This window comes from Trichosurus vulpecula, chromosome 4 (genome assembly GCF_011100635.1).
Source record: "Trichosurus vulpecula isolate mTriVul1 chromosome 4, mTriVul1.pri, whole genome shotgun sequence".
Lineage (NCBI taxonomy): Eukaryota > Metazoa > Chordata > Mammalia > Diprotodontia > Phalangeridae > Trichosurus > Trichosurus vulpecula.
In genome coordinates this window covers 330176630-330193892 of record NC_050576.1, presented here as the reverse complement: position 1 = coordinate 330193892, position 17263 = coordinate 330176630, and the positions used below count along the sequence as shown (strand labels likewise).

At 34.2% G+C, this 17263-nt stretch overlaps 1 protein-coding gene across 2 annotated transcripts in view; it reads left to right on the top strand.

The window, feature by feature from the left end:
- The window catches only part of KLHL1 (kelch like family member 1), a 563316-nt gene extending 547350 nt beyond the window's left edge, over positions 1-15966 (top strand). For both annotated transcript variants that reach the window (XM_036757924.1, XM_036757923.1), the window contains 2 exons: positions 7809-7980; positions 15694-15966. In XM_036757924.1, the coding sequence (XP_036613819.1) occupies positions 7809-7980; positions 15694-15753 (232 nt within the window). In that variant the 3' untranslated portion in view covers positions 15754-15966. The remainder of the gene's footprint in view (positions 1-7808; positions 7981-15693) is intronic.
- Positions 15967-17263: the final 1297 nt, after the last annotated feature.

Genomic DNA, 17263 nt, shown 5'->3' with positions numbered 1-17263 from the left:
ATGTTTTAATCCATTGATCCTATTTATAAGATAAACATTTTGTTGAGAAAGTACAGATAGACTGCAAGCCTTCTGTTGAAGGGACTACCACATCAATGGAATCTATTGACCATAGTTGTTTAATTTTATCATCCAAAAACAAAGCATTAATTATCTTACAAAATATTTAAGTGCATTTTATTCATTAAAGTGTGGAAAGAATTTGTCATTATTATTAGATTTATCATTAGTCCTATGATTTAATCAGTGAAAAGGACAGATCTAATCCATAGATACAGAAACTACCTTGAAATTCCAGATGAACCATTTCTGACTGTTACTTTCATAACCATAGAGCATGAGTTAGTGACAGGTAAAGTGACTTACTCATAGTCATATGGATTATATATGTCAGATATGAGTGAAACTCATATCTTTATGACTAAAGTCAGCCTTCTATCTAATATATTATGCTGGGGGTGGGGGGAAACCACAATAGTATTATTTTACAACTCCTGAAAAAAAATACTATCTTCACAGCTATTTTTAAAGATAATCTAACTTCAGTTTTAAGAGGATCCTATACCTCTAGCCATTACATTTTACAACTAACTTTAGCAACTGTGCATAGTGTCTTCACTTCTCTAAAGGCTATAAATTGTAATAGATTCTTTGATATAATACTTCCATTGTAACTCCACAAAGTCCAAGGTGAGTAGTCGGAAAGGAAAAATATCTAAAAATAAGCATGCATATATGCATGCATTTGTATGCATATATATAGCTACCTATGCCCATATATATATATGGAGATATGTAGATATATACATATATAGATACCAATACATAGAGAGATCTACATCTATTTATCTACATATTTTAGTCATTTCAGTCATATCTGACTCTTTGTGACCCTGTTTGAAGTTTTCTTGGCAAAGATACTGGATGGTTTGCATTTCCTTCTCTAGCTCATTTTACAGATGAGCAAAGTAAGGCAAACAGGGTTAAGTGACTTGCTCGGGGTCACATGGCTAGTAAGTGTTTGAGGCCATATTTGAATTCAGGAGGATGAGTCTTCCTGACTCCCAGCATGGTATTCTATCCATTGGGCGAATTAGCTGCCCATATCTACAAAATAAATGTATAAATATAGACATACATAGCAGGTATGTACATAGCAGGGCTAAAAAGAATGCTGAGAACTGAATCCTATCAACAGAATAGGGCTGAAAAAGAGAATTTGCTGTTGTAATTGCTTAGAAAAATTTTTCCTTCACTTTCTTATTTTCTTTCCTCAGCTAGAAAAAGCTGTTGATTTCATCTTTGTGTAATAACTTGAGATGCCCCAGGCTAGAGAGAATAAGAAAAAAATCCTGAATGTAGAAAGTAATGAATTTAAAGGTGAAGACAAGGAGAAATGTCACTGAGTGATGTTTAATTTAATTATTTAACTGGAAACCCTCATCTATAGAGCATCTGAGAATAATTACTGTGAAAGGAAAAAAGAAAAGCTCCATGGGTTTTTGTTTTGGGGTGTTTTTTTCTGCTTGATTTTGTGTATTTTTCGATCAATACATTAATTTAAATGATGTTACCAGAACTAGGTATTTTTGTTGTTCTCTTTAAAGTTTTCTGCTTTTCTGCATTTGAAATAAAATACATACAACCATACTGAACACACAAAAAGTGTTTGTTAAGAATTGATCACAATTAATTTTGAATCCTTTGTAGTCAGCTTATCATTCAAGTCTGAATTTCAGTTATCCTAATAATTCCGTGTAGAGCCATGGTTAGTACTGCATGATCATGGACAAATCAGACAGCACAAAACATTGAGTCTGATTTTCCATAATTATTCTGCCCAGTTCTTCAAGTGGGAGGGAAAATAAAAGTGGTAGCCTTTGCTTCTTATGTCCCCATTTAGACTGTCCATCAGTTTCATAACTGAGACAGGGTCACTGAGCTTTTGTCTCAGGGTGCAAAAATGTAGAAGTGCTGACAAGGTTTACATTCCTTTCTGAAAAATCGAAGAAACTAAGTTTAGCATCTAGTTCAAAAGAGCAATTTTAAAAATAGGAATCTACCAGATGGTGCAATCTTTTAAATCTCAGGTGAGCTCCATCCTCTCTCCCATCCCTGTGGAGAGTCCTCTCCATCTCCTGAGACCTCTCCCTCATTCCCCACCAATAGACAATGTCTGGATTAGTCTTTAAAAGTTAATTTCAGGACAATTTTCAAGCTTTTTGCCCCAGGCTCATTTTTTGAAACTTGCCCTAGGCATGTTTTGTGAAATTTGCCACAGGCATGGAAAAATCTAGTTTTATATAGCTGCTGGCCTCAGTGAATCAGAATGACTGAAAAGCTTGCTTGTATATGCACCAGCAAAATGTATAGGCAGACAATTCTTTACCATTCTGCTCCTCTATGCCAATACAAGAAGCAGAAATATTGTCCCTAAATCAATAACCCTAAAGGAACTTTTTTCCCACTTAAAAACTTTATTTATAACAACCCTTTTTGTGGTGGCAAAATATTGTAAATTGAAGGGATGCCCATAAATTGGGGAATAGCTGAACAAGCCATGGTATATGAATGTAATGAAATACTATTGTGTGATATGAAATGATGAACACGCAGATTTCAGAAAAACATGGAAAGACTTGCATGAACTAATGCAAAGTGAAATGAGCAGAACCAGGAAAACATTGTACACAGTCACCAGCAATATTCTGTGATGATCACCTGTGAATTACTTGGCTCTTCTCAGCAATACAACGATCCAAGACAAATACAAAAGATTCACAAAGTAAAATGCCATCCATATCCAGATAAAGAACCCTGAATGGACTCTGAGTGCAGATCAACCCATATTTTTTCCCACTTGCTTCATTCTTTCTCATTTTTTCCTTTTAATCTATTTCTTCTTTCAAAACTGTGACTAATAAAGAAATATTTTTGCATAACAGCACATGTATGAACTATATCAAACTGCATACCATTTTCATCGGAGGGGAGGGAAGGGAGGGAGGAAGAAATTTGGAACTCAAACTCTCATTAAAATGAATGCTAAAAATTTTCTTGACAAGTAACTGGGGAAAAATAAAATGCTATTTAAAACGATAAAAACTTTATTTGCCAGAAAATATTTACAAAAAAAGGAAGCAATTGTTTCAGAAAATGTTATGAAATAAATGGTTGTGACACATTAGAATTATATGAATGGCCCGAAATTTCCCAGATAAAAAATGTTGACCACTTATCCTATTGCTGAAAATGGATAGATTATTAAGAAGAGCATTGCTAATGTGCAAATGCCACCCCTCCCCATACACACACACACACACACACACACACACACACACACACACACACACACATTAGCTTGTACTTGTAATCCTCTCTCTTGGAAATATTTTTAGAGTTCTTCAATGCTTGCCAGTTTAGATGTAGCTTCTAAGTAATCTGATTTAAAAGGAATTCTTACATTTTACAAGAAGCTTTGCAGCTGCTTTGATCCCCTTCCATTTAATGTGAATCAGTTAATGAAATACATAGCAATTACTTTGGAGACCTAAAATGAACAAAAATCTTTTGGAATCCTTTGGGGATGTGTAAGGTTGGAACAATGAGGGAAAAAAGCAACATGCCTTTCAAAAATCTTCATGGCAAGCTCATTCTAATGATTGCCATTAGCAGATGGAAATGATGTCGTTTATAGACAAGGAGAGCAGGCCTTTGTGGCCCCCTTGCACCTGTAACAGACAGGGAAGGGGAAAGTGCTTCTTCAATAAATGTTATAGACTGAGAAAACTTTCCACTTATCAGCCTGATGCTGTGCACATTAAGTAGATGTACTGAAAGGAGAAATTCAGTTAAAGACAAATTCTCGGGAAATTTTTGCAGTATGAAGGACCTATATAATATCTGTTCATGATTCTAGGACATTTAAAACAAAGCTCTATTTTATTAATTTGCCATTGAAAATGTACAAAGTGAATAGGTGTCAGTGTTAGAATGTCTTGAGGCCAAATTTAATGGATAGCTAAAGGCTTCGGAAATGTTTTACTATTCAAACATCTATTAGTATGAAATCTTCTCTTAATTCCCTTTCCCCGCCCAAAGAAATCTTGTTAAATATTTTGTTGACTGAAAGTAATGATTGCATTTAATAGAACTATATGATAAAAATTGAGTTAAATGAATAATGTGAGAAAGCATATATCTGTCCTGGAATAGTAGACAAAGCAGCTTTGGAGTGAGGAAGAACAGGATTCAAGTCCTTCCTCTGACAAAGAACCTATACATACACATGTGTATATGTGTATATATGTGTGGATATATCTTTGTGTTGTGTATATTTAGACAGATGTATGTATGAAAAATACATATGTTACATGTGTATATAGACATGACTTTACTAACATATCTGTATGCATGTATGAACAAGCCTTTTCTTTTGTGTAATGGTAAGAAGGGTGCGCCTTTTTTTTTTTTTTACTGTTTTCTCTTTTAGAATGCTGACATAATCAAGTTCCTTTTGTGAGTCTTTCCTTTCAAATGTAATGGTAAGCAAAGTGGACTTTTTGCTGTTTTTTGTTTGAGTGCCTCTTAGCACCAAAGCAATCAAGTGCCTTTGATGAGTCTTTCCTTTGTTTCTTTGATTGAATGAAGAGTCTTTGAAGACCTGCCTAAGAAACAAGAAAGCCTAGTTCACAATGGGTTTGAGTTGCATGGTTGTGACAGCCTCTGACCCTGAGAAGGGGATATAAGATCTGAGGTTGGTGGTTTGTTTGGGGGTTCTCACTCACTGGAAGAATGTCCTGTGGTTTGACCAGATGAGACTCTGGGTAGCCATCAGGGAGCCCTCTAGCTTTGAAAACCCAGATGTTGTTGCTTCTCTCTCTAGTAAATGTATGTATTGCTATAGTTAGACAATTAGAAGTCTGTCTGCTGTTTTGTGTTTATTTGCTCTGTTTATATAATGTATGCTTGTAATTTCTGTTTGTATACTCTCTGAAGTTCAGGGTACTGGCTTTTCATATGTATGTTTAATTAGAGTAAGATTGTAAACCCCTTAAAGTTGCTTCCTTAGAAAAGCAGATCAAAGAACCTGTGCTAGCAGCCCTCCTGTGTGCTGGTGTTATTGGCCTTACACAACCACAGTAGCAGCAAGCAACATTGTTGTTACATGTTGATAATAACTCATCCCTGAAAAGTCACCTCATCCCTCTGTCTCAATTTTCCTCTCCTATAAAATGAGGGTGTTGGACTAGTCTTCCCCGCCAAGGTTTCTTCCAACTCTAAGATACTATGTGGGTTACTATAACCTTAGTCTCTGATGGGTGGAAATTACTGTCAGGCAAGTAGATATATGGTTGAATGAAGAGGGAATTAAAGAATGGTTCCCACAATTTTGGAGTAAAGTGCTAAACTTCTTTACATCTGTGACATTTGCAGACAAAATCTAAAGGTAGAAATTTTCCGCTGAGAGAAGTTCTAGGAATGGTTATCAGACCTACGGAAATATACTGACTTTCCTTCCTCCAATGTTACTGGCTAAATGAGTTGTCTATCAATATTGGTCCAGCCATGGATTTCTGTAATTTGTTGTTATACATTCCAAAGGACAACCTGTGCTGATTGACAGCTCAATCTATGACAGGGAATGGAGAATTCACTCTCTGGCCTTCTCCCTCTTCCCTTTGCAGATTCAACCTAAGGGAAAAGTCCCGAACTGTAATCTGTTAAACAACTATATACTACAACTCTGCAAATACTGAGGCTGTAGTAGATTCACTAGTTTCTTAGAGTACGGGTTAGTATATCTCTCACTACTTCATGCAAATAGGACTGGGAGGTAGAGGAATTTCCAAATGGGATTTGGGCATCACAATACCCTTCTCACCCTGGTGGTTTTGACCTTGGCCAAGAAATATGTTAAACAGTTTTCCTCTCTTTTTCATCCATCAAGCTAGAAATGCTATGAAAATCTAAAGTCGATTCAGATGAACCTGACTACATATTTGAACATTGAGTTACTTAGGGGTATTCCTAGGCACAATTGTAATACTAATAGAACATAGCACCCCTTGGTGGCTCAAGTTTCCTGGCAGTTCTGGATGGCATGTCATGTTGCCAACCTCCCTCTTCATTATAGCTTAGATAGCCTACATTTCCTTCTTCCAAGAAGTTATTTTATTACAATCAAATAACTCTCTCTCCTCAACTTGTAGAAACCTTCAAAACTTTTATAGCCCTGACAGTCTAACAGGATATGGCATGAATACCAAGGGAGTTGCTTCCCAGAGTCCAAATCTGTTGCTAATAGCATGAAGAAAAATTCAGTGAAATTATAGCACATTCTATATTGCCCATTCCATGACCCATATCCATGTTTTTTTAAGGCATCACTTTCAAGTCAGTAAGTATTGTTAAAAGCAGTCTTTGACAGTTATTTTTGCAGGTCTCACATTTGCTAGTTGTGCTTTACAAATCTTATTCACAGTAATTCAAAGTGAATTATCTCATGTCTGATCTTCAAGGCAATTGTACCACATCAGGCCCCTGACCAACCCATCATTCTTTAAATACATTATTAAGGTAATCTCAAATTCAAAAAATACAAAGTGCTTGTATACCATTTTGGAAGTGACATGTTCATTATAGAGACATGATGTAGGGGAAAGAGTATTAGATTTAAAGTCAAGAAATATTCCAGGTTCAATCCTTGCTCTGATACTTAGTGGCTGACAATGAGCAAGTAGCAAAATCTGTGAGCTTTACTTTCTTTACCTGTAAAGTGGAGATAATAACATGTGTAGTTGCTACCTCACAGAATTACTACGAAAAGTGTTTTACAACCTTTAAAGTGTAAAACGTGGTGTTATTTTATCAGTCCCAGGCTTGTGGTATTTTCTTATCCATTGATAAAGAATGTCTTAACTTCCATTAAGATTAAATTAATATGTACTGAATCCAAAGGATGTGTTGTAATTTCTTAAATTTTCTTGAAGAAGTGTATGAAGATGCATAAGGTAAATAGAACCAAGGAAGCAATATACACAGTGACTGTGGCAATGCAAATGAAAGAACAAAATAATAATTTTAATGTGTGTTTACAATGACCAAGTTTGGCTAGAGATGAGAAAATACACTTCCCTCCCTTTGATGCAACCACGGGGAACTATGGTTGTAGACTACTGCATGTACTGTCAGATTTATTTAATATTTTGACTCTTTCCCACCCCTCCCTTTTTATTTATTTATTATTTGTTTATTTATGTATGTATGAATTTATTTATTTTGTTGAAAGGGAAGGCTATTTGGGTAGCAGAAGGGAAGAGATATTTCTTGTGATGATAATGACATAAAAACAGAAATTATATTTACAAGTTCAAAGTAAAAAAGCTACATTAAAATGCAGGAAACTAAAGTATTGTTTTTAAAATATATGTTTAGAATTTAGGATAACTGTGACTTTTAAAAATAGATTTTAGTAGTAGTTTAATGTTAATAATCATGCCCTTTTTCCAAGTAATATTCTGAGGACCTTTAAAAAATTAAGGAAGATTATTCATCTGTGAAATGAAGTTAAACTACTTGTTTTCTTAAGTTCCTTTAAGAGCTAAATCATATAAAGCTCAACAAGCAAGACAACCAGATTGTTAGATATGTTCCTATTATCATTAGCTTTTAATCTTTCTCATTATTGATGATGTTAAAGTTAAACATTTTTCTCCATAAAAATACCCTCTGAAGATAAATCATTTATAAAGGTACAATTAAGAATATACTACATAATTTATTTGCAATTTCGCCTTGTTTTATAGATACGACCCTAAAACAGACACATGGACCATGGTGGCTCCTTTGAGTATGCCTCGAGATGCTGTTGGGGTCTGTCTGCTGGGTGACAGGTTATATGCAGTAGGTGGGTATGATGGACAGTCCTACCTGAACACTATGGAATCCTATGACCCACAAACAAATGAATGGACACAGGTGAGTCAGATTGGTTACCATAAAATGTTAGAAGTCTTTCTTCAAAAATTCTTGAGAAATGAAGTATGTAACCTGCCCAAGGAAGATGATCAAGAAGCCTTGCATGGTGCAATATATTTTCCTTTTTACTGTAATGATAACTTGATTGTTCTTTTCCTCATAGAAAATTGAATTATTTTCCTGATTAAATATATTTCTTAGTCTTAATTAATTTTTTTAAATAGAAGTTTCTTTTTTTGGAAGCACTATTCTAAGTCTTTGCATTAACTGAAAGAAGGTTCTAGAATTGTGATCTTTATAATCATTTCAATATAAATTTTCTGTAGTCACTAAACTTTTTAGTTTCTCACAAAGAGAAAACAAAGTAGTAACCAAAAAGCAAACTCTTAATAGGTTTACTTCACATTAGAGAGACTTAACGTACATTCCTGCCTAAATCTGTCTATTAGAGGTCTTTCTGTGTGGTCATGAAGCTTGGGCTAGCCTAAGATTAATTCCAAAAAGACACAGTGGGCCTAAGTGAGGCCAGCATCCAGCAGCCCCAGAGCTTGCACCTGTCCCATACTCCGAAATGAATTTGGATAGCCTGTCTTTGAAGCAGACAAAACTCTTCTCTTATTTTTAAGGACAGGCTGTCAGCAAAGATTTTATTCTTCTGTAATATATAAGCCTGACTCTTTGGAAAGCACTCTCCTATGTGCTAAATAGAAGAGGGTCCAAAAACTGGTGCCCCAATAGGGAGAGAGAAAGAAACAAACCTTAAGATACTCTATGACTCATTATGACTCTTGAAGAAATTATCTCTCACCAAAATTATTATAAGGTAAAACGAAAATGATGTTAATGGTCTCAACTCTCCCAGCCCAGTTCCTAATATAATGCAAAATCTTGTAACTGAACTTCTCGCTTTCCTAAAATACAGTGTTCTAGATATAATAAGTACTGAATAAATATTATTGACCAACTAAGTGAATGCTCTGGGTAAGAGTACATTTTAAAGGTGCCATTTGTACAAATGCACATTAAGAAAGGCCATGAATGTGTGGTTTATGGGTATATAAATGTTGTAATATAGAATCTTCATTACTTATTCATAATGACTAGCCATTACACATATCATTCTTCTAAAATTGAAATAAAAATCTGCCTTTTTCCTCTCTTGTATTTTATTATACCCTTTTGGCTCATATAGCATATTGTGGATGGCTAAGTAGCATTTAAATTTTTTTGAAAACAGCAACTTTACTTTAGTACATTAAAATTGTTTTTTAAACTGGTACATTACTTTTAGGTTTTACTTCTTAATTCTTTTTCCCTTTCTTTACAATTGTGCCATCCACCTAAGGTACCAGGGTAAGATAACCTCCACAAAATAGGTGGGGAATTTCTAAGCAGAGTACTAATCACCTCTCTTCTACTCTTCTCATAAGAACAAAAATAAATAAATAAACACAGTTTACCTTTTATGCCTTAGAGCAAATGCCTGATTGTTATAATGAGAGGATATAGTATTGCAAATGTTTACATTTAACATTTACCTTAATTCTTCTATTTGAATTAAGGATGAAATATGTCCTCCAAGGCATAGAAGGAAACACTTCTCTGATGCCTCATTAAAGCTGATCAGTGCCTCTGGGCTTTCAACTGGTTACTGTTAGAGAATAAATGATCGGCCATCACCTTTTCTGTACCAGACACTGTATTAAATTCCGGAGATATAAAGAAAAGCAAGCATGAAAGTCCTTGACATCAATGAGCTTATATTCTAAAGGGAGTAGACAACAGAAAAAGTGGAGCTGGTAATGGGACAGAAAGGGGAGGTACACAAATGCAGGCATGGCTAGAGATGTCCAAGAACTGTGGGTGAAGGTCTGGAACTGAGTAAGATAAGGCAAAAGCTGAACTATCAAAGCCCAGGAGGGCTGGTTTCAGAGGCAAAGTCCAATCATCAGGTGAGGAGGGAGTGGAAGACCTGATATAGCTTGAGATGTCCAGGAAGAATAGTGGTTCATATCTATTCCTACTCATGCCTTTAAGAACTCCATGGTTGAAGGAAAAAAAAATGCTATCCACTCTCCAAAGCAAGAACTGATAAACTCTGAGTGCAAATGGAAGCATATTTTCCCACTTTATTTATGTTTCTTTATTTTTGTTGCTAGATAGCTAACATGGAAATATGTCTTGCATGATTTTACATATATAATTGATATATTGCTTGCCTTTTCAATTGGTAGAGGAGGGACAGGAGGGAAGGAGGGAATTTAGAATTCAAAAAAAATTAACTGAATGTTAAAAACTAATTAATAAATGAATAAACAAATGAACACATAGATAAAGTTTTGTATGTTGTGGGGGGTGGAACTGCATGGTTATGTTCTTTCTAGTTGCTCTATCATTAACTCATATGGCATATCATTTGCAGGGAGGGTGGGGGAGAGGGACTAATACTGAAAGAAATGGTTTGGGTTTGTACCCAGGGATTTCCCCACTTTCAGAGAGGGAAATGGTATGGAATGTGAAAAAAGCAACCATCCCCAAAATCATTGCCTTATGACTGAATGAGTGCATATTCATTCTATGTTGTCTAAACTGGAACAATTTGCATGGGACTTCTAGAATTGAGATAGATAGACAACCATTTTATGACCTTAGGCAGAAAAAGTCACCTTAAAAAAAGGGAGCAAGAGGAAACCAGGGAACGTCCACAGTAGGGAATTTTTTAAGGCAAAATGAGGTGAGAAAAAAACATTTTTTCCTAATCATTTGGGGGTTAATGATGGTTAAAGAAATGTATCCCTTTCACTATTGGTTATTTTTTTAAAAAATCACTATATGACTCTGGGTCATTATTTTGTTGTCACTGTTTGTATGACAAAGAATATAAGTTGAAACCTTAAACTTTATTCTGTCATTTTCTTGTATCCACTAATTATTTCCAAAGATCTATGGTGAAGAAGAGTTTATGGATGGCAAAATCTCACATTAATATAAAGTTGATCTAACATCCAAGGTACAAAGTTTCATTAAAACCCAAGTAAAACTTTTTCTTTTTAATATATTTCTAACCATGTTCATATCCTTCATTATTAAAAAAATCTGGGTTCTTTCCTCAGTTATTGTCATAAGATGGATTTTAATAAGGTACTATGATTTTTGAATTTTAATAAGGTCAATAGCATTTTTAGCTGTTGCCTATTTATGACAAAATATTGGAGTTATTCCATCGTGTGTCTCTGACTGGAGTGAATGAATAACACATTTTTAATACAGTATAATGGTCTGGGGAAATATCTTCAAAATTATCCCAATAAGCATAATAGCTATTTCACCTGAAGTGTACTCCAAGTGAATAAATTTATAGATAGTTGTCCCAAAGCTATCACTTCCTACACCACAGTGGCAGCATAATAAAAGAAGTATTCTGTATGGAGATATAAAATATACTCTCTGTGTATATCTACTCACTTCATATATCCATATATGTTAGCTTCACTTCACTAAGGAATACTAAAAATATGCCAATGTATCTTTCCTGCTAAATCAATATGATTCTTGAAAATCAATCAATAAGCATTTATTAAGTGCCTACTATTTTCCAGGTACTGGAAACACTAAGGATAAAAATAGAAAAGGAAAATATCCCCTATCCTAAAAGAGCTTACATTCTAATCAAGGTTAAAATATGTACCTAAATGACAAGGGTTCTTAATCTTGGGTCTACAAATTTCCAAGGATCCATGACCTTGAAAAGAAAACAATATACTTTAAAAAATTCACTAACCACTATGAAAAATGGTACATTTCCTTCAATTACGAATCCAAGCAAAACTCAACTAAAATAGACATTATTCTGAGGAATCCATAGGCTTCACCAGACTGCCAAAAGGATCTATGATGCAAAAAAAAGTTAAGAACCCCTGCTTTATTGATATTTTCAAGATATGTATATAAGACACATGCAAAGGAGAAACAAGGTACTTTGTGTGAAGGGAAGGCACTAGCAATTAGGCAATCAGAAAAGGCCTGCAGCAGCAAATGGCACTTGAGTCTTGAAGGAAACCATGGATTCCAAAAGACACAGCTGAGGAAAGAGAGTGTTATAAAGTGAGGGACAGACAATGCCAAACATAGAGTCACATGTGAGACATTTGTGGCTGGATTATAGAGTGCATGGAGAGGATTAAAATGCAAAAAGACTGAAAAAATAGGTTCTAGGTTGTTAAGAACTCTGAATTCCAAATAAAGGAGTTTCCCTTTGATTCTAAGACTACTTAAAATAATTCTACATATTAGTTTTAACTTGTAAAATGTGATTTTCAGTGACTCATTTAAACATAAACTTATTTATTAACCCCCTAAAAGTAGCTTTGAAATTTGCATTTGGCATTCTTTAATTCTCACTTATAACTCACTATTCTGTTTTATTGCTCTTATTTAACATTTTATTTTTCCCCAATTACACATAAAAACTACTTTTAACATTCTTTTTTAGTTTTAATTTTAAGTTTAATTTAAATTCTATCTTATTGAGAAGGAAGACCAACAATTTGATATAGGCTATAGGTGTGCAGTCATGTAAAACATTTCCATATTTGTCCTGTTGTGAAAGAAAAGACAGACCAAAAAAAGAAAGGAAAAAAAAAAGAAAGTTAAAAAATGTATGCTTCAATCTGAATTCAGACTCCATCAGTTCTTTCTCTAGAGGTGGATAGCATTTTTCATCATAAGTTCCTGAAAACTGACTTGGATCATTGTATTGCTGAGAATAACTAAGTCATTCACAACTGATCACTGTATAATATTGCTGTTACTACCTGCAATGTTCTCCTTGTTCTGTACATTACTGTATATTTCCCTCCCTCCATTCTATTCTCTCTCTCTCTCTCTCTCTCTCTCTCTCTCTCTCTCTCTCTCTCTCTCTCTCTCTCTCTCTCTTTCTCTCTCACTTCAACCTGTCCATCCTGAAGAGTGATTTACTTCTGACTACCACCTCCCCCAATCTGCCCTTTCTTCTCTCAGCACCTTGCCCCCTCTTTTCCCCTGCCCCTTTTACTTTCCTGTAGCTTAATGTAGTGAGTGTGTGTGTTATTCACAATTTGAGCCAATTCTGATGAGGTTAAGCTTCAAGCACTTCTCTCCCCTCCCCCATTTCCCTTCCTCTGTAAAAAGCTCTTCTGTTGCTCTTTTATGTTGGACAATTTACCCCATTCTACTTCCCCCTTTCCCTTCCTCCCAGTACATTCCCCTTTCTTATCCCTTTATTTTATTTTTTAGACATCATTCCACCATATTGAACTCACAACCATGTCCACTGTCTATGTATATTTCTTCTAACTGCCTAATAAATGAAAAAATTTCTTAAGTTACAAGTATCATCTTCCCATGTAAGAATGTAAATAGTTCAGCCTTATTGAATATCTTATGATTTATCTTTCCTGATTATCATTTTTATACTTTTCTTGAGTCTTGTATCTGGAAACCAAATTTTTTATTCAACTCTGGTCTTTTCATCAGAAAGTTTTAAAAGTCCTTTATTTCATTGAATATCCATTTTTTCCTCTGAAGAATTATACTAAGTTTTGCTGGGTAGGGGATTCTTGATTACTATCCTCCCTACTTTACCCTCCAGAATGTCACATTCTAAGCCCTCCAACCCTTTAACATGGAAGCTACCAAATCTTGCATTATCCTGATTGTGGCTCTACAATATTTTAATCTTTTTTTCCTGCTTACAATATTTTCTCCTTGCCCCAGGAGCTCTGGAATTTGGCTATAATGTTTCTGGGAGTTTTCATTTTGGGATCTCTTTCAAGGGATGATTGGTGAACTTTTTCAATTCCTATTTTACCCTTTGGTTCAGGAATACCAGGGCAGTTTTCCTTGATAGTTTCTTAAAAGATAATGTCAGGGCTCTTTTTTTTATCATGGCTTTGAGATAGTCCAACAATTCTTAAATTATTTCTCCTCAATCTATTTTCCACATCAGTTGTTTTACTTTTTCCAATGAGATATTTCACTTTTTCTTCGTTTTTACAATTCTTTTGATTTGATTTGATTGTTTCCTGATGTCTCTTGTAGTGATTATCTTTGACTTATCCAATTCTAATTTTTTTTGTGTGGAATTATTTTCTTTATTGCACTTTTGTACCTCCTTTTCCATTTGGACAATTCTGCTTTTCAAGGTGTTCTCTTCAATAATTTTTTTTATATTTTTTTTCCATTTGGCCAGTTGTACTTTTAAAGATTTCTCTTCAGTAGATTTTGGTTCTTCTTCTATGATTTAGTGTATTCTGTTTTTTAAGTCGTTATTTTCTTTACATTTTCTGTGCTTCCTTTGCCTAGCTTTTGGCTCTTTTTTCATGATTTGTTTACATCACTGTCATTTATTTTTTCCAATTTTTCTTCTACCTATCTTATTTGACTTTTAAAATCCTTCTTGAGCTGTTCCTGGAATTCTTTTGGGGCATATACTAATTCATATTTTCTTTGAGTCTTTGGATATAGCAGTTTTGACTTTGTTGTCTTCTGAGTTTGTGTTTTAAAATTCTTTCTCACCATGATAATTTTCTATGGTCAGGGCCTTTTGTTGTTATTTGCTCATTTTTTTTCAGCTTACTTCTTGGCTTTTAAATTTATGTTAAAATGGGGCTCTACTCTAATATATGTATGTATGTACACACACACACACACACACACACATATATATATAATATCTAATAGATAGATATGTACATGGGTTTGAGTCCCTATTATCTACTTATTTAGAGATTTAACATGGTAGCAAAGAAGATTAATTTCATATTTGTATGTAGTTAATTTGAACAAAGAATGAATTTTAAAAATCTTATTTAAAGTCCTATAACCAAAACCAATGTTATAACATATGTGTATATATGTATAGATGTGGATATTATATATAAGTATATGGATAAAATATCAAGAAAAATACGATTATTGTTAAAAATAAAAAGAAAACATTAAGAGAAACTTGTCTTAATCAGCTGTCCCACTAATACCACTACCTTTTTCACTTTTAATTCTGACTTACGATATTTTGCGAGTACTTGCAAATATTTTTGAGCAAATTTTAATCAAAATGTCCTTTAATTGCAATCATAAAGCTATTTAAATCTGTATTATGTTCATATTTGAACAAGTAAACCTTTTAAAGTTTTTACTGGCTTAGAACCAGAGTATGAACTTAAGCAAGGTCTCATTTATCTTATACAAAAGAATGAAAGGAACGTTTCCTTATACAAGGCAAGGCAGATAGGTGATTAATGATTTTTCAATAATTTAATTGTCAACCAGTTAGTGTGATTAACATTTTTTTAAACAATTGCATTCCTGAATTGTTTATACAGTTCATATCATATAAAACTGAAAATTGCTAATAAATTTATTTTTAATGTTTTTAAATATAAATTGATAAAATCTTACTCAATTTTACTTCTTTTTCCCTATTTACCCCTCCTGTTTCTATACATTTTTCCTGGAGATATATCCCATAACTCTCATTTCTGTCACCTTGAATCAGTGTGGCAGGTTGATTTGTATCGTACTATTTCTAGCTGAAATATGAAAATATAATCCTATTGAATGCCTTTATTAGCCTTCACTAATCCAGACCCTTTTTAAATATCACTATATTAATAGTTTTCTACAATAGCCCCAGCATCCTACATTAAATTATTTTTCATCTTCTCTCAACAGATGGCTTCATTAAACATTGGAAGAGCAGGTGCCTGTGTCGTAGTCATCAAGCAACCTTGACCTGCTTATATCTCTTGGGATTTGGCTCACTGGAGTGATTATTTTTCTATCAGATGATGAGAATGGTATCTTATAAGAACAAGATTTTATGAAAATTGGGCTACCACTATCAAAGAAGGTGGAAGATCAAAAAGAAGGAAAGGGAATAAGAGAACATTAATCAGCCTGTTTTGGGGACAATGTCTGGCCATGCTGTAGTTAGCTGAGGAACTGGTACTGGTGCTTTGTTTTGTAGAATATATGATAACCAGAAATGGTGAAAGTTGTGTTTTTTTTTAAATTAACCAAAAGACGAGAAACAGGTATTTATCTGTGGCATGACTATTTCCAATAACTATACAATATTCATTTTTTAATGTCACATATTTTAAGAGGAAGTCAACAATAGTTACCCTTCATTGGGTCAGGATACATTTGAATGAGTTATTATTTTCCTAGTTTCATGTGATTTTTGAAAGGAAGCAGAATAATTTCTATAAAATAAAGATGTTTGAGAGGATGTACATTCTTCATTTTCCTAAATCATAACGAAAATTGTGCAGAAAGACTTGTGATTGCCTCTTGAACATAGGAAACAAAACAAAACAAGACAACTCTCCCTTCTATCAGAAGTGCACATCTCACCTGCCAAGGTGGTTCTATTTTATTCTGGATGCCTAAACAAACTGAACGAGCAAGATGGAAGAACTGTTTTAGCTAGGTTATCCACATAATTTTGTTTGATAAGAACATGAGCCAAAGATTTATGGTTTAATAATTGACATTTGCCTTGTGTAGAGTTAAGCGTGTGCATGTGAAATGTAGTCCCAGAATACTTCTTTGCATGCTTTGCATGTTAAAGGCCAGATACTACTTAGAAAAACTAAACTATCTGACCTATTAAAATGATGACATCAAGGTCTTAAAGTCACAAGTGTGAAAGCAGAACTCTCATTCTTACTCCACTAGTGACTCTTTTGGAGCCCATAGCATTGAGTTATGCATTCTTTTATCTGTTCCAAAAATTCTTTGTGAAGGATAATTCGCCAGTGAATAAAAATTCAAGTAGCATGGTAGTTTCTTTAAGGGGCCCATGGATACTCATGTTTCAACCAACAAATGGTTGAAATAAACAGCATTTTTAGCAATTAGTATTCCCTTTCATTTCTTTTGAAGTAAAATTAAGTACACAAAAGTCATTAGTAGAATGTCACAAAAAGAACATTTCCACTGCTTTCCCCAGACCTTGAACAGTCCATATCTATATCAAAGGATCAGATCCAGATTCCTCCTAAGTAGACCCAGCTGCTATCAATAAGAGTAAACCTTCATTAAAGCTTTCCTTATTCTCACTCACTTAACATCATCAGTATTTAATGGAGTGTCCACTCCCATAGAAAAAGCATGTAATAAGACTCAAGAGACATACAAAGCTGGAGAAGTGGGCAGGAATGGACAGAGCAGGAAATTGCCTCCCTCCGTGAACTAATGCAAGCCTATGTAAGAATAGATGGGTGTCACGTTTCAGATT